General features: G+C 49.4%; 1 protein-coding gene across 1 annotated transcript in view; it reads left to right on the top strand.

Annotated features, from left to right (window-relative positions):
- Positions 1-17,283, top strand: part of Ccdc180 (coiled-coil domain containing 180) — a 49,102-nt gene that overhangs the window by 8,549 nt on the left and 23,270 nt on the right. Inside the window, exons 9-22 of the mRNA XM_041667334.1 lie at positions 410-573; positions 1,490-1,609; positions 2,171-2,250; positions 3,555-3,643; positions 4,165-4,287; positions 5,947-6,120; positions 7,379-7,494; positions 8,532-8,658; positions 9,543-9,582; positions 9,703-10,262; positions 11,630-11,856; positions 12,535-12,710; positions 15,140-15,320; positions 16,212-16,358. Coding sequence (XP_041523268.1) covers positions 410-573; positions 1,490-1,609; positions 2,171-2,250; positions 3,555-3,643; positions 4,165-4,287; positions 5,947-6,120; positions 7,379-7,494; positions 8,532-8,658; positions 9,543-9,582; positions 9,703-10,262; positions 11,630-11,856; positions 12,535-12,710; positions 15,140-15,320; positions 16,212-16,358 — 2,324 coding nt within the window. The remainder of the gene's footprint in view (positions 1-409; positions 574-1,489; positions 1,610-2,170; positions 2,251-3,554; positions 3,644-4,164; positions 4,288-5,946; positions 6,121-7,378; positions 7,495-8,531; positions 8,659-9,542; positions 9,583-9,702; positions 10,263-11,629; positions 11,857-12,534; positions 12,711-15,139; positions 15,321-16,211; positions 16,359-17,283) is intronic.

The raw sequence follows: 17,283 nt of genomic DNA, 5'->3' as shown, positions 1-17,283 counted from the left end.
GTCGTACTGTTCCCATCCTGTGCCAGGGACATGCAGATGAGCAGTCCTGGGAGGATCAGGTCTGGATCTGGATTCAGCCCATCACTGGGTCTGGTTCTCAAAGCTGTCACACATGGCTGGGCTCTGATTCTGAAACAAAATTATGTAAAGGCAGCAGACAGTCAATTGAGCGCCAGCTCCCCCATTTTTAAGCAGGGACCCAGTGCAGCTGCATTTCTGGGTTGGGGTTCCTACTCTTGTGGTTTGCAGCTGCTGCCTTGTCTGTGCCACCAGCATTCCTCACCTCCCACCACAGCCTCACTTAGCTCTGGCCTAACCCCCTCCTAACTCCTCCCCTGTCCCATCTTACCGAGCCTTGCTCTGCCCGGAGAACTGCCATGTCTAAAGCCCTACCCACCTCTGGCCACAGGCCATGAACCAGGCTCTGCTGGGCAACCGGAGGGCCATCGCCCAGCTGTTGGTCAACCTGACTGAGGCCACCCTGCAGCAGGAGCTTGACAACCGCCACCGCTGGCAGGGCTTGGTGGACACCTGGAAGGCTCTCAAGAGAGAGGCCCTGCAGCAGAGTTTCAGGTCAGCGGTGACACCCCTGCCAACCCTGTCCATCCTCCCACCCATAACTCCCTCCAGCCATCGGCTGCTGTTTCCTGTCCCCTTCATCATTATTTAAAAATGCTGTTGTTTTCTATGCCCCTGTATTTAAAGTTAGAAATAGATAAAGGCATTGAAGAAGAAATTAAGAGTCATCCCTGATCCTTCCTAGAAGGAGAGGTACCCCTAAGACTTAGGAACTTTTAGATCCACAGAGTCCACACCATTTTAGATTGCATTGTCCATGGACACTATTTCACAGCTATTCTCTGTGCTCAGTGTGAATTATCGGAACATGTTTATGTAATGGTCTATACATTTTCATTCTTCCGTATGAATTATAACCTAGGGCCTGGGCCTGGAAGGATAGATATCTGTCAGGTGCCCGTTTCCTCTGTGGGAGAAAGGGGGAGGAGAGGACCCACCTCTGCACTGTGTGCTGAGACTCAACCTTGCCCTTCCATGTGACCTTGATGCCAAGTCTGCCTCCACCACACGACAGGCACCCTAATAGCCCTGCAGAGGGGTCTCGGTGATGCCCCAGTGGGACACTCTTTAAACAGAGCCTGCTGGGCCTGGATTGGGACTGTTACAAAAGTCAACAGATAGCAGTAGCAATGGCCACAGCTGACTTCCTGAACACATTCCATATTGCAAGGGGCATGGGGCTCAGGGCTTTGTCATCTTCCTGCGTCCTCACAAGTTCCCAATGAGGATTAGCTCCACGTTATAGTCCAAGGCTCAGAGTGGAAGAGAGGATCTTGTTCCAGGTCACGGGATCTGAAGGGGCGGTCATTACGGCCTGGGTGGTGTGCACCAGGGTTATGGGACACAGAGTGTTCTTGCCTGAGGCTCCTTCCCACTTCTCCCCTCTGTGATGCGGGGTCTGGCTGTCCAGTGAGTTCATGGCTAGCGAGAATATCCAAGAGCCCCCAGCTATACAGAAAGAACTGGAAGAAATGCTGAAGAACCAGCAGATCCTTCAAAAAGTGAGGCTGGATCACCTCTGCACCATCTGGTATGGCCACCTCTGCACCATCTGCTGTGGTGTGTAGGAAGGACCACTGGGGTCAGCACATTTGGGTGTCCAGTAGGGAGGCCATGTGGCTAGATCTTCACCTGGAACGCATCCATACCAGGCCACCTCCTTGTGCTTGAGGGCTTGACTGGTCACCATGGCCCTAATGGCCAAGGAAGGTCACAGCCCATTTTCTATGGAAAGTTTACATTGGTCCTCACTAGGAAGCAGTGACCAGGGATGGGGGAGGAGGGAGGAGTGGGGAAGAGGAGGCTGGTAAGAAGTGGCTCCTACAGCTTTGGCTCTCATCCTGAGGCATTTTGGAGAGTGGATAGAAGCCATAACACTGGGAGGCTGCTGTGTAGAAGGCTCCATTCAGGGTCTTTCTGATAGCAACATTGTGAATAACAAAGGCCTTTTTTAAAGGATTGTTTGTGGCACCAGGGGATCCCAGCAGACTCTTTAGCTTCTTCAGTATTTTATTGGCAGGATGTTTAATATGCAGGTCCTTTTGGCAAGTTCAGTGAAAGTAAGATTAACTGTCATCTCTTCTTTCCCCAGCAACCTTCTCCCCCCAAACTATAACAAAAGCCAGCTGACCGAGTGGTATGATTCTCTCACTGCCCTGAACAGGCAGCTTGGTAAGCAATGTCTAAGATTTCCAGAACTTTCCAGAATTCTGTCCAAGTAGTAGCTTGCTATAGTCAGCTCTCCAGTCATGCGTCTCAGGAGCGGTGGCCCCTCCATCCTGGGACTTTAGGATGAGTGAGCACTGAAGACCCCCTCCACTACTCACTGCCCAGTCCACAGCCATGCTAGCCACAAATTCTGACCCTTGACATCTGATCCCTGACCCAAGCATGGAGACGGAGATATAGAGTCTCTGCTTAACTCTCAGGATGGGTACAATGGCCATGTCCCAAGAGTCTTACAGTTGGGGGTATGGGATTAAGGCCCAATCCTGCTGCATCCTGATGCATGACCATGGGGAAGCCGAGGCACCTCATGGCCTCAGTGTCCTCCTCTGTTGAGATCTGAACAGGACTGATCATGGCCCCTACCTTGTGAATTAATGTCTACTCAGTTCAGTCCCTAGCTCCCAGCGAGAAGGCTGAGCCGCAAGTGGTAACTGTTGAGGACAGTCCCCAGTAAGAGTGTTAGCTCACAGCCCACAGCCCAGCTGCCTGGCTGGGAAATACGTTCAGGACGTGGTCACCCTCACGGGTCTCCTCACCCTCTCTGGCTGTCTGCTCACTGCAGCAGAAACGGTGTGACACAAAGCTGGAAATATTGGCTCCACCATTTTGTAGTGTGCCAAGTGTGCCAAGCCTTACTATTGCCTCCTATCACTGAGGCTCACCACAGCCCAGTGCGGTCAGTGGCCATGCACTGATCACTCATATTTCTGTGAATGATGCTTGCTGAGGAGACGAAGACAGCAAAGATCTGTTTTGGCTTGTGGGTTTAGAGGATTTCAAAGGCGTGGCTGCAAGCTACCCATCACAGCAGCCCAGGGAGTGGGGAGGGCACTTGAGCCAGGAGCAAGGCTGAAAATTTAAAAAGTCCACCACCTGCTTCGGTCAGCAAGGTGTCACCTCCTGAAGGTTCCAAAGCCTTTCAAAAATAGTGCTACCAGCTGGCAAACACGTGTCCAAAACCGGAGCTTGCAATGTACATTTCAGATGCAAAATGCTGACATGCACCATTGTCTTTGTGTCCCAGAAGACCCTCTGAGCCTGAAGCTTCTGCTAGAGATGAGCTCCTCCTATGAGGTCATCCTCTTGGGGTGTTAGGAACTCTCTGAGAAGGGAGACACCAGCCCCTACCTTCCAAGCAATCTTTGAAGTGGAAGCTCTTTGCTGAGGGACCAACTCTCCTTCTAACGTTCCCCTTCCTCTTGGGAGAGCATCTGACCTTTGACCTGTTTCCTTTTCTGCCCCTGGAGACAACTACCACATGGACTGCATGACTCTGGTCCGCTTCCTGTATGAGAAGATCTGGCAGGAGTGCCTGGCCCATGTGCAGGATTGTAAGGTAGGGTTCTCTTTCTGCAGGCCTGGGGAGAGGAGCTGTGTGCGGGACCTGATGCCCCCTCTCTCCCAGCCTTCTCTGCCTGCCCCTTACCCATCAATCTCGATTGAGGTTTTTCTTTCTTCCTGTGAGGCCAGGTGCTCACTGGCCATTGGGTGTTCAGGGCCCTTCTACCTGACTGACCCTGGGCAGGATAAAGTAGCGTGTTTATTCTCAACCTGTCCAGGACAGTAGCAGATGTTTCTGGAATCTGGGAAATAGTTTGTCAAACAGCCCCTCCCTGCCTGCTTGGTAAAAGTATCTAAATGAAAAGCCTAGGTATTTTGAAAAGTTCTGAGCCCCAGGAATTACATCCTAGCCTCAGAGAGTGCTCCTGTTCTCCAGACACCTCGGAGATTAGAAGCCAGCTCTGTTCTGCACTTACCCACCCAGGAGCAGAGCCACAGGGAGTCAGAGAGCCGCTTGCAGCCCTGTGGGGGCCCTGAAGCAGCCAGGCTCTGCCTTGCTCTCCTCCCACTCTGCAGAAGCAGCTGCTGGACTGGAAAGCTTTCTCTGAAGCAGAAGCAGAGAGCCTGGTGAACCCAGCCTTCTTCATGGTGGTGGGGGAGTTCCAGAGCAAGGTGGAGAAGAAGCTGGAGCTCCTGGATGTATGTACAGGGGTGCTAGGGACCCTTGAGGTGGGGCACATCTCTGGAGTACTACACTGCAAATCCTAGAAGTCTAGGGTGTCCTGGTGTGTCCACTCTCTGGCCCTCACCAGTCGCTTCCTTCACAGGTCTCCTATACTAACCACCCCGGATCATCCCCTGGGTCCTAGAAACCAGCCTGACATCAGGGCTGCTTAGGCTTGGGAAAGTCACTTAGGCCATGAGTGTACAAGAGCCACTGCTAGGCCTTGTGTTACAGGCTGGGGAAGGCAAGGAACTCTCAGTCCCAAGGGATTTGTGCTCCAAAGTCAGCACACCCTTTCTATGAAGTGCCAGGTATCACGTGTTAGGCTCTGTGGGACACAGGTGTCTGTCACCCCTTGTCACATCTATCAACCTAAGCAATGGAGGGACAAAGCATATGGATGTGTTCCCGTACTTTCATTAGAGGCCAGGATTTGGAGTTTAATTTTCATGTTATCTTTTTCCCCTGCTACTTTTGATTTGTTTTAACACCGTTCAAAAATTGGAGACTCTGTGCTTAGTTCACACGTTCAAACAAAAATAGATGGAGGGCCGAAGTTACCCAGCAGTCTAGTCTACTAGTCTCTGCCCCAGATGAGGGCATACAACCCATGCATTTTGTTTATTCTCTGTGTGGTGCAGCCCATCAAACTCAAGTCCTCACGTCTGCTAAGAAAGCTCTTTGCCAGTGAACTCTCTCCACTCCTAACATGTAGGGATTTCCAAAAGGTTTTAGATGTATTTTATTTTAGGTATGAATGCTTTGCCTGCAGGCATGTATGTGAAGCATGTATGTGCAGCATGTATGAAGGCATCAGAGAACTAAGAGCTATGAATGGTTGCAAGCCAGCAAGTGGCTGCTGGGAGCCTAACCCGGGTCTTCTGAAAGAGGGCCAAGTGCTCTTAACCACTGAGCCATCTTTCCAGTCTCTGACATACAGCTTTTAAAAGGTGAAGTCGTATGTGAGATTTTCACAGCAGGTGTGGAATTGTACCCAGATGCTAAGAGACAGACTGTTCCAGGGAGAGATGCCAAGACTGAGGGGGTCCAGTCCTGCCATCCCATGCAGGGAAGGCCAGGCGCCTGTCTTAGTTAGGGTTTCTATTTCTAAAACAGTGCGATCAAATCAACTCAGGGAACAAAGGATCAATTTTGTTTACACATCCACATTGCAGTCCATCACTGAAAGAAAGGAGCAGAAACTCAGGCAGGTTGGGAACCTGGAGACAGGCGCTGGAACAGAGGCGGTGAGGGAGCACTGCTTACGGCTCCTAAAGGCCAGCTTTAGCTTGCTCTCTTATATAGTGCAGACCACCTGCCCAGCGCTCAACTGCACCATCTACAATGGTCTAGTCCTGCCCACATAAATCATTGTTCAAGAAAATGTCCATCAGACTTACCTATGGGCCAATCTTCTGGAGGCGTTATCTCAGCTGAGAGAGAGTCTTGTTTCCCAGCTGACTATAGCGTGTGTCAAGGTGACACACAACTAAGCAACACAGAGCCTACAGCTGACTTTGAGGGATGGTGCTCAGGTAGTAACTTCTCTGAAGACACAGGGCCCTGTGGACAGGCTATCCTTGGGGTCTGGGCTAGCCTGCCCTTCAGGTAACCTCTGTGTTATACTGCGGCAGAGTTCCTTCGAAGTCTTGAACAGGCAGACGGAATCGCAGAGCCTGGACCTCTTCAGGTACTTCCAGGAGGCTGTGAGGTTGTGGGAGGGGCACCAGAGTGTTCTGTTGTCCCAAGAGTTGGAACTGGAGAAGAGGATAGAGCAGCATCGACAGAAGCACTACCGGGAGAACCAGGTGCGCAAAGCTTGGGATCTTGTGGGAGATGTGGGCTGGACCCACACTGTGGGAAGGAGGGGTGGAGAGGGGAGGGCGAGAGAGACCTGTGTCAGAGATGTGGGCTAGACCCAGACTGCAGGGCCCTGTCAGGAGATGTGAGCTGGACCCAGACCTCAGCTGCCAGCTTTCAGATAAAAAAACAAAAAACAAAGAACCCCCCCAAAAACCTCAACAAAAGCATCATAAACAAAAATGAACTGAAAATAGACCCTAGACTCAATGTAAAACTCTTAAATTACAAAATGTGAGTGGATGGAGGTACCCAGGCTTGCCTTGGTCTTGGGGGAAGATGGGAGTAGCAAGAAGAATTTTAAACTAGGCAGAGCTTTGTGATGGGTTTTATGACTCAAGCCTGTCCCGTAAGAGTGTGAGCAAGAAGGAGAGACAGAAAGACAGACTGGCAGAATGGGGGAGTAACCTGGGTGGTTAAAATAAAATGATGTGGGGCTGGTGGGGTGGTTTAACAGGTAGAGACACTTGCATGCAAGCCTAATGACCTGAGTTCAATTCCTGGTTCCCACAAAGAGTCGGGAGAGGCTTCCGAGGACCTCTGTCCTCTGACCTCTGACCTTCACGTGAAGATGCCTGAAAACACGCGCGCGCACACACACACACACACACACACACACACACACATACACACACAGAGGCATGCACGCATGTGTGCCTGCATGAACTCGTGTGCACACACATACGTTTGAGAGAAAAACAAAAGAAAGAATTAAGTAAATAAATAAGATAAAATGAATAAGATGATCAAAGTATAATTTCATGAGCTATGGCTGACTGCTGGGCAAAGAGAATGAATTCTTTCTTCCCCATAGTGTTGAAAGATGAAAGCAATGTGATAAAGCTCACCAGGTCTACATGTGATAGACAGGAGCACTGCCCCCACAGTGAACTCCTGAATTATTAATATGCAGTTGTTCACATAGGGGGAATGCAGACCTTGCTGGGAAGTTAAGCCTAATAAAAGACCATGGCCGTGGCACTAAAGAAGTGTCCTTGAAGGGACTTCTCTGAGCTGGGTCCTTGGGGAGGTATGGGATCAAAAGAACATACCAGGGACAGAGAAGAGCCTGCAAGTATGTGCTGGAGAAAGCGAGGGTGGTCAGAGACCCCTCACAGGCCTGAACCTCAGCTCTGGAAAAGTAGGTGGGATCTGCATGTTAGTAACATTCGTCTGTGCTTCTCTTGTCTTGGGAATGGCTGCCAGGCCCAAGAGGTTAACCTCGATAAGCTTCTAGACCAACTGAGACAGCAAAGCCAAGAAGAGACACTGAAGACACACATGGAAAAGGCCAGGAATTTTCTGAAGAACATGAAGTCCAGGTAGGCTGCCCAGACCGCAGAAGACAGGAAGTGATAGCCTGGATTCATAGTCAAGGGAACACCAGCTAGCGCAGGAGACCAGAGCTGTGATCAACATGCTCAGATAAAAGCCTTGTCCTTCACATTGGAGAACATTAACAATCCATTGCTCCTTGCTCAGGAGCCCACAGAATTTCCCAGGGAGAACTGGGGCAAGTTTGTAGGGAGAAACATCAAGGCCAAGAACCTGGGCTCTGCTTTTAAAATGTAAACATGTATACTCTTTGTTAAAATAACAGGAAGTCAACTTCTGCAAGTAGAGATGTCCCCCTCACTCTTACCCAGCCGTGCCTTTGTATGAGTATGGACATTTACGTGCATAGGTACATACATTCCAATATAGTGTTTTAAAAATACGGATGAGCTATAGAATGCAGTTATTCTGTAATTACAGATCTATTTCAGTTTCTAAGTGACCATGTAGAATTTACTACTATAATTACTTATAGGATACTTGGTCATATGTTAGCCATCTCATGATTAGCTTTTCCCCACTGGCCTGGGTTCTTTATACAGAATTCATACAGTTCTCTGTGAACTGCATTGTACTTCCGTGTCTCTGTACAGCTGATTCCGTTGGGATCAGTCACAGAAATAGACTCGCCTTCCGCCTGACTGCTGCACACAGACCTGGGAGTTTATCTTTGGGTACCTAAGTAAGCTCCTGAACCTTGTTTACTCTGCCTGAGAAACAGATAGCATTTCCCAACCCGATGATTTTCAAGGGCTTTGATGGGACAATGCAGATTAAGTTTGAGGACAGAGTTAGGACCATGAAGGAAAAGCAAGCCCACATTACAAATGAGAAACTCCCCAGATTCTCAACAAAGAGCTTGTGCTCCTTGTCTGATCAGGAAGATAATTGCAGTTGCTCAAGGACAGCTTCTGTGCAAAGCACAGCCACCCAGCAGCTCTCTGCAATGCTAGCTGCCCGATGGAGGCCTGGGACATGGCTCCAGCGAGGGTTCCCCCACAGAGTTCCCCATCTTCACTCCCAGCTATGAATGTTTTCACATCCTCCTGACCAAAGAAGTGATGGAGTACCCAGGGCTCGTCCTGAAAGAACTCAACTGCTACAGCTTCACCCTCAGCCGCCACTTCTTCATTCGTGAGATCTTTGAACAGGTATCAAGGACAGATGGTATGCCCCTGAACGAAGATCTTCTCTTCTCAGTTTTAAAGGGGTTGGGGGCTAGGTAGATGTCTCCACAGACAAAGTGCTTGCTGGGCAAGTGTGAAGATCTGAGTTCAAATTCCGAGAATCCACGCAAAGACAGGCACAGTAGCCCACGCCTGTAGCGCCAGTGCTTCTGTGGGGAGATGGGAGTCAGAGACGGGAGGATCCCCAGGAGCTCAGAAGCCAGCTAGCCTGACCTAGACTGCAGTGAACACTTAAGGGGACTCCGTCTTGATGTGGAAGGTGAAGACTGACACCCAAGATTGTTCTCATTGACCCCCCCCCATCTCTCTCTCACACACACACATGATTGATAGGTTCCAACCTTAAAATGAAAAGTATATATATATATATATATATATATATATATATATATATATAAATGATTTTTTTCCATCCCTGATATCTACCACCAGCACATAATTCTGTTAAAGTTAAGCCAAGATCCCTCCACTCTTCCCTCAGGTTCTCCTCACCAGCTCCACCCCATCCAAACCAACTCACCCAGGATCGTGTTCCTCAGGCTCATTCTGTCTGTCCTTCCTGGGCACCTGTGCAGCCGGTCCACCCTGCTTCTCTAGTTCATTTCTGAGACTGTGTCAGAAGGAGCCCTGATTCTGTTGCCTACTGTTTACCCTGAGGGTGTGCTAGTCTTCTGGGAATTAGGAAAAAAAGTTTGCCTGGACTGAGGCCTTAGCAGTTGCCCCAGTGTATGAAGCTGGTCACGGCCCACATCAGAGCCTTTTTACCTAAAGAGTCATGAAGCTTTAGAAGCAGTGCTCTGGAGAAAGGCTTTGCTGCATCCACAGTGACTTGTGTTTTTTCCTTATAGAATTTGGCTGGGGAAGTGACTTTCAAATTCAGGCAACCAGGTAATATAACCTGAGCCTGGGTCTCCCTGCCATCACTCCAGTACCTCTGTGGGTGGGAGGGAGGCAGTCCAGGCAACACTAGTTGCTGTCTGCTTATCCTTTAATATTGCTCACCAACAGAAACCCACGAAAAGCATTTCATGCAGAAAATCAGGAAACTGAAGAAAAAACGAAGGACAAGAGTGGAACTACGCAAGGCTGAAGAAAGCATAGGCCAAGACATGGGTTCCGAGAAGCTGGCTGAAGAGATGGAAGGAACGGGTGAAGAATCAGAACCCGTCGTGGCCGGCGAGGCACTGAGCCAGCGCAACAAGTTCCCACCGAGCGGCGGGATGGCTGAGCCCAAAGAAGAGTATACCCAAGAAACTGAAGAGATGAGGAGCATAAAAGAGACTTTCTCAGAGACCTCCCTGGAACCAGAAAACATGAAGTCTCAAGAAGAGAAGGAGGGGATAGAGGCAGAAGAAGAGGAGGAGGAAGAGGAGGAGAAGGAAGAGGAGCAAAAAGAGGAGGAGGAGAAGGAAGGAGAGGAGGAAATGAAAGAGGAGAAGGAAGAGGAGGAAGAGGGGGAGGAAGAGGAAGAAGAGGAGATGGACGACGAAGACGAAGAGGAAGAGGACTATGACAACATGAATGAAGATACAATAGAGCTTTATAAAGACAGCATTTTTACGGGTCAGGTAAGCCAGCCACTGGTTCATTGCTGGGTATGAAGAAAGTCTGCTGTCCTCATCTTATGCATGTCATTCAGATGAGCTGGGGTCCCTACAGCCCAGTCTCTACAGAGGTCCAGATAAAGAGCTACAAGAGTATTTATTCCATTCTATTTGGTCCACAAAGATCTGGTTCTTCCCTCACAGCAATAATTTTTAAAATTTACCTTCCTTTTCTCATGCCCCTACAGCCTATCCTGGAGTCATCCTTCACATGGCTTTTCTCATCCCTCCCCCGGGTCTCTCTCTCTCACCTCCTGTTCATTGTGTAGATTGCCTCAGCCTCCCCTACTTCAACCGTTCTCTCTTCCTGTTCACCAGACATATAACAAAATATTCAGGCAAAGCTCCCCTTGATGGGCAGTTCATTGTGAATGTGATTCAACCTCAAAAATCATCTGGAAAGAGTCTCAGTGAGATGTGTCTACATCAGATTGTCCTGTGGGCATGTCTGTCTTAAGTTCTTCTACTTAAGAAGACCCAGTCCACAGCGGGCAGCGTCACCCCTGAGGCGGGGTATGCTAAACTGCCTGAGTGGAGAAATGGAGCCGAGCGCAAGCAGGCAGATGGACCATGCACACCTTCATTCCTCTCTGTTGTTGGTTGTGGATGCGGTGTGACTAAGGGCGCCAGCCTCCTGCCTGCTCCAGCCTCCTGCCTGCACCAGCCTCCTGCCCCCTTGACTCCCTGCTCTCACAGACTGTAGCCTGGAACTCTGGGCCACAATAAACCCATTCTCCCTGGAGTTAATTTTTGTCAGGATGTTTTATAGCAATAGGAAATGCAATTAGGATACTCCCATTTGAGAGCCTGCAAGTAGCTCATTTTCATAAACCTTGTCTTCAAAACACATCCAAGTGCAGAGAACCATATTCTGTGGTATGCAGAATTCTATGGTAGCAGAATGGCAAAAGATGCATTTCCTATATTGCTATGGAAGTACTGGTACATAGGACTTTTTTTTTTTTTTAAATTACAAACTCAAATGTTCACACACGTTGAGAAAAGAGGATTGGAGGCCACAGGGACAAATGACAAGTGGTGGGAAGCCTGCCGTTGCCACTCAGTCTCAGCCAACAGAGTCACGGTGGTGCTGCCTCAAAGGAGACAGGGAACGAGATTGAGATGGGAAACTTCTCCATTTTAAAATCACTGAGAATGTAGCTCAGGGATTCAGTGCTTGCATGCAAAAAGTCCTGGGGTCATCCCTGTAAGCAAAGAAGAATTAGTATAAGCGCGCCGTGGGGAAGGAGGAGGTGGGGGAGCTCCTGTTGGCTGTTAGAAGCACACGCGCATCAGCTGATGCGGAGTTTCCTGTCTCCTTCTCTGGATAGGATGAAGGCAAGGAAGAGAGCCTGGAAGAGATGGCCTACGAAGAAATGGAGTTTTTCACAACTGCGAGTGGAAACACTTACTTTGCCTTCCTGTCCGTGGAAGATGAAGAAAAGATTCACACGAGGCCCCATTCCTACCACGCTGTGCTCTTCAACGACCCCTTCAGCACCAAGTACATAGAACAAGTGACAATTCCCCACAAACTCATCGTGAAGGTTAAGAAAGGGTGAGTGGGAAACCGTGGCGGTAACGCTCTCTTCCTCTGAACTTTCCACACGTGCTGACAGAACTAAAGATTCACTTTAGCTGGAGGATTAAAAGCTACGGTAACTGAGGGAGGTCAGGGGTGAGACACACCCTAGGAAATCGCAAATGTCCCAGAATGCTCCACAGACATGGATATGCTTGGTGCGTGTGACCCCTGCACCCTTCCCAGGGTGCTCTGTTGGTCTGGGCTGGTCTAGAAACTTCTGGCTTCTAATTCCCAGTACATCCATGACTTTAAAGTTTTTTATTTTTGAAAAATTTATTTATTGTATGTGAATGAGTGTTTGCCTGTATGTATGTATATATGCATCATGTATGTACAGTGCCTGTGGAGGCCAGAAGAGGGTACCAGAACCCCAAGAACTGGAGTCACCCATACATGGCTGTTAATTATTTTCTGAGTGTTAGGAACCAAACCAAGGCACACTACAACAGCAGCAAGTACTCTTAACTACCGAACCATCTCTCCAGCCCATTATGTTTCTTTAAAAAAAAATTCTACAGATACAAGCCAAAAGCATTCTATATCTTGTGTGGCATTTTGTATATCAATATAGAAATGAGCACTTTGGGTCTCAGTATGATGAATCTCTTATTGCTGCCATAGATGACTGGCCCTTGCTCACCTCTCCCCCAGGCTTCGAGCTGGCTTCTTTGAACACCTGGAGAAGTGGTTTGACCAATGTGCCCTCAATGCTCGCATCATTGTGGCTGCCAAGGTTGATGAGCTGGATTCGGAACTGGAGCTCCGCCTGCACCTGCACAAGCCGAGACTCGAGCACGTGGAGAAAGATATTCACAATGTCAGAGCAGGTTGGAGCCATCCTGGGAAGGTCCACCGTGTCCCCAGGCATCCCTTCTTTCCTTTTTAACTGCCCCAGTTTAGCCCATGTAATGCTAGATGGTCATCACACTTGGAAGGAGCGCCCAGAATCATCACATGCGATTTTAAAATCTTCCTCCCTCCCTCCTCTCCTCCTTTTCTTCCTCCTCTCCCCCTCTCCTTCTCTCTCTCCTTCCTTTCCTCTCTTCCTTCTTAAAACAAGATCTCCAGTTGGTAGCGTAGGTTGGCCTGGAACTCATCATGCACCTCACACGCGTGCATCTTAAGCCAGCCTAGACTTGTGGGAATCTCCTTGTCTCACCCTCCCTTCTCTTCCAGCCTCTCTTCCTTTGTAGAGTGTCAGGGGTAAAAGGAAGAGTGTTGTCCTGTCGTAGCTCTTGGATTTCAGGTCTTCCACACGCCTGTCAGGCACACACCTGTATGGTGGATGCTCTAGCAGCAAGACCACTGCTTAGAAACCAGAACTCTCGGGTTCACTTGCTCTGGCTCTGCACCTCTGAACAGATTATCTGGTCGCTCCTACCGTCCCTACCCTCCTCTACAGGAGAAGGTATTGAAGCAGTACAGGAATCATGAACAGCTGTTCTGAGATATGGCGTCCCCAAGTGGGAGTCATTATTTTCACCTGAGCATTGGTCTTGGGAAGACAAAGCTTTTCTTCTTTAAGTAGGAAGCTCCATCAATGGAGAGGGGCACGCGATTTTGGTCAGATTCTTATGTGGCCCCTATTGGTATTTCACTTGAATCCGTGGCCATTTAAGGCTCTCCTGGAGCCCCCCACGAGCCCATCCAAGCTCCCATGGCTTGGAACAGTGGCGATGGCAGGCCTGGAGATCTGCAGTCCTGAGTTCTGTCGGGAAAAGTGTGAGATAAACACACCGAGGGATGGAAAGGTCTGCCCCGAAGCTCAACTGCTTTCACTGCCTTGGCTCCCCAGACCAATGCTCAGCTCGGAAACTCAGACCACAACAATGAAGTCACAGCTCCACACTGTTTTTAAATTTAAAAAAATGTCAGTTATCAGCCAGGTATACACCTTTAATCTCAGAGTTCGGGAGGCAGAGGTAGGCATATCTCTGTGAGTTTGAGGCAAACCTGGTCTACAGAGTGAGTTCCAGGATGCTAGGGCTACACAGAGAAACCCTGTCGTGAAAAAATGAAAAGAAAAAAAATTAATTATGATACAGAGTAGTGGGTTTCATGATGGCATTTTTCTCATCCATATATCTATGTGTGTCATTGTACTTTGCCCATATTCATCCCCCATTACTGTCTTTTGTTCCTATTCATGCTCCTGTTGGCCCTTCCATCCTCAAAATATTCCTCTTCTTGTTTCATGTCATTCATAGATGATAGATAGATACATATATGAATAGATAGATGTTCATGCATATATTGTCTAGATTACACATAAGAGAGAAAACATGTACTATTTAGCTTTCAGAGACTGGTTTGTCTTGCTTAACAATCTCCTGCTCTGCCCATTTACTTGAAAATCACATAATTTCATTCTCCTTGGTGACTGAATAGAATTTTTTATAACTATACACTACGGTGCAGGAAGCCAGTTGCTGTTGATGTCCACGGAGGCCGTCTTCGCTACTGTGAATAGTGACGAAATGAGCACGGTGTACGAGTGTCTCTGGTTTGCTGACACCGTTTGTTTTTGTCAGCACTACCCACAGTCCTTCTGTCAACCACTCCAGGCAGGAGGACAGGCAAATGGGAAATGTGGGGTTCTTTACTTGCCGTGAAGGGGCTCTGGAAACCTGCCCCTTTTACATTCTACCTCATCTTGGAGTCCAGTCATAATTTGGGCTATTGGACATATTAGTTATTGTTGGTTTTGTTTGTTTGTTTTTTGATTTTTGGGACAGGGTTTCTCTGTAGCTTTGGAGCCTGTCCTGTCCTGGTACTAGCTCTTGTAGACCAGGCTAGCCTCGAACTCACAGAGATCCGTCTGCCTCTGCCTCCCAAGTGCTGGGATTAAAGGTGTGCACCCCCACCACCTGGCATTAGTCATTTTTGTAAAGGGACAGATCAAGACTTCTGTGCTTGTAGAGGTGCCCCCACCAATAACTCAATGCTCTCCAAACACCTCCAACCTTTCTCTGCTCCCTGGAACTCTGTTATCCCTTGTTTTCCCTCTCAGCAGTTGGAGGGCTCCACCAGCAGGGACTGCAGGCCCACAGCCCCTTTCCAGTCTGGCTGCTCCTTGGTCTCCCCAGGGTCCCAGTCCAGATCCAGTTCCACCCTGGAGAGGGCAACTGGGGCGTGGTAAGGGTCCTTGCCTGACGAGAGTGGTTCCTGCCTTGGTCTGGCCGAGGAGGTGCAACAGGTGGCCCCATTCCAAGGAAGGAATGGCCTCAGAGGTAGCAGCTCCCCTTCCCTCCTGCAGCCGAGCTCCTGCTCCACCAGGAGAGGCTGGATAACCACTGTGCAGGCGTTATTGAGACTCTGAAGAAAGAGAAGCAGATGTTCTGTCAATTCCAAGAAGAGCAAGCCGTGCGGAGCAAAAACTTCCGCCGCAAGATCTACGACATGGAGCACATCTTCCTGAACGCCACCAAGAGCCAAAAGTAAGGGGTGGGAGTGTCTCCTTCCCAGGCCTGGCTCTGGAAACCCAACTCCCTCTGGCGAAGGGGATGAAGGCTTTAGGGGGCCACTTGTCAGCTTCCCTTTTCACTAAAGCCACAGACCCAGACTCCATGGGTAACATTTGATGTGTGTGAGGCCGCAGGTGCATAGCCTTGGAGGGAGGAGGTTCATGCACATAGTCCATGTGCAAGGGTGCAGGTGCTGCACTCAGAAACGTCCATGTTGGGGCCACTAGAAGGGCTTCCTGCAGGAGGGCATCGCCAATGAACCCAGAGGCGCCTGCCAAAACTTAGGGTAGGGCCATCTGCAAGGCTGATAGAGAGAGCAAGAAGCTCCAGCAAGGCCACCCAGAGATGGAAGACAGGGGCCCCATTCAGGTGACAGGAAGGACCATGCAGGTTTCTCTCTCTGCAACAATCACAGGGGCAGCCGATTTGAGCGGCCTTTGCGGCAGGGAAGTAACTTTTGGTTCAGGAGAGCACAGGTCAGGGTGCCCCTCTGCTGGAGAGTCAGATGGTCTGCTGGCGGGAAAATCAGGACTCAGCAGAGACTAGGACTCCTTTGCTAATTTGCTGACAATGCCTTTTTACTTTTTATTTGGTGGGGCTGTCTCACTAAATTGTTCAGTTAGGCCTTGAGCTCACTGTCACACTGGCTAGCCTTGAACTTCTGACTCAGCCCCGTGAGTGCCGGGAGTACAGGCTTGTTCCACCACGCCTGTCTTTTAATCTCCTTCCCAGTGTTTTCTTTCCTGGCCAGAGGAGTTGGGCAGTGAATCTGGCAATGCCCAGGATTCCCGCCGGGCACACCCAGACCTTTTGTGCGTCCCAGGCAGCTCATTCACCACACCCACATCGCCCCTGTCCCCACAGGCTGGTTAGTCTCACCAAAATACTGCACCGGGAGCTGCTTAGCTATGTGGATGTCATCCAAGTGTCCCTGAGAAGCTTCCGGCAGTACCTAGAAGAGAGTCTGGGAAAACTCCGCTATACCAACATTGACTTTGTCAAGCACTGCAGGTGGGAACCAATGTCTGTTTTATGTCTCTACGAGCCACCGGAGTTTATTCTTGGGAGGTAGCCATGTTTCTCTCTTGACTTACTTTTTTCCACCTTTTGTCCTGGCGTCCAGTGGTATTAGGTGCAAAGAGCTGTCCACTAGCACGGGCACTAGAATTTTCCAACATCACAGACCAAAACTCTGTGCCATAAGCATTCGCTCCTCAGTCTCCTTCCCGTGTCCCTGCAGTCGCCATTTTACTTCCGATCTCTATGAAATTTACTGTTCCACACTCGGTCCTCAAGGGGTCGTCTATAATCACCTCCTCCTCAAGGGGTCGTCTATAATCACCTCCCCCAAATTTCAGAGAACATTACAGACGGAATGGAAGCTTTGGGTGGAGAGTGGTGATACTAAAGATGTGTTCTGGGCATGACATGACTGTTGTACCCATGAACTCACTGAGCTGAGGCTACCCCCCCCCACACACACACACAAAAGACCTGCACAAGACTGGGCCCATTGGACCTTTCATCCCAGAAGGGGGATGGACTCGCGAGGCCTCTTCCGTGGGGACGACTGGCAGTCATTGGTTTCTAGGGGAAAGGTGTTCCCTTCCTCAGTGAAGTAGTCACTGATGAGTTACCCATGTTTCTGTAAGTAAACTCCCTGCAGCCCCTGCACCTCCACGTTCATACAAGCAAACCTGATTAAACCCAGTGGGTCACACATATGCACGAGCTAAGACAGTAGGAACAAGGCTTGTTGAAGAAAAGGAGGGTGAGGAGGGATGAGAGAGGGCCATGGGGGTTAACAGAATTGGGATTCATTCATTATACACAGGTAAGGAACGCTCAGAGAATAAAGAAAAGAGAAGTTAGCCGTCCCAGGCACCGCCTGTAGAGGGGGCCGTGCATTTGGCCTTCACTGCTGCATTCCATTTGC

The sequence above is a fragment of the Microtus oregoni genome, unplaced genomic scaffold, assembly GCF_018167655.1.
Source record: "Microtus oregoni isolate MIOR12 unplaced genomic scaffold, Mior012 000017F_ref0000208, whole genome shotgun sequence".
Lineage (NCBI taxonomy): Eukaryota > Metazoa > Chordata > Mammalia > Rodentia > Cricetidae > Microtus > Microtus oregoni.
Note: the sequence above shows the minus strand (reverse complement) of the source record. Positions and strands in the feature narration are given on the sequence as shown.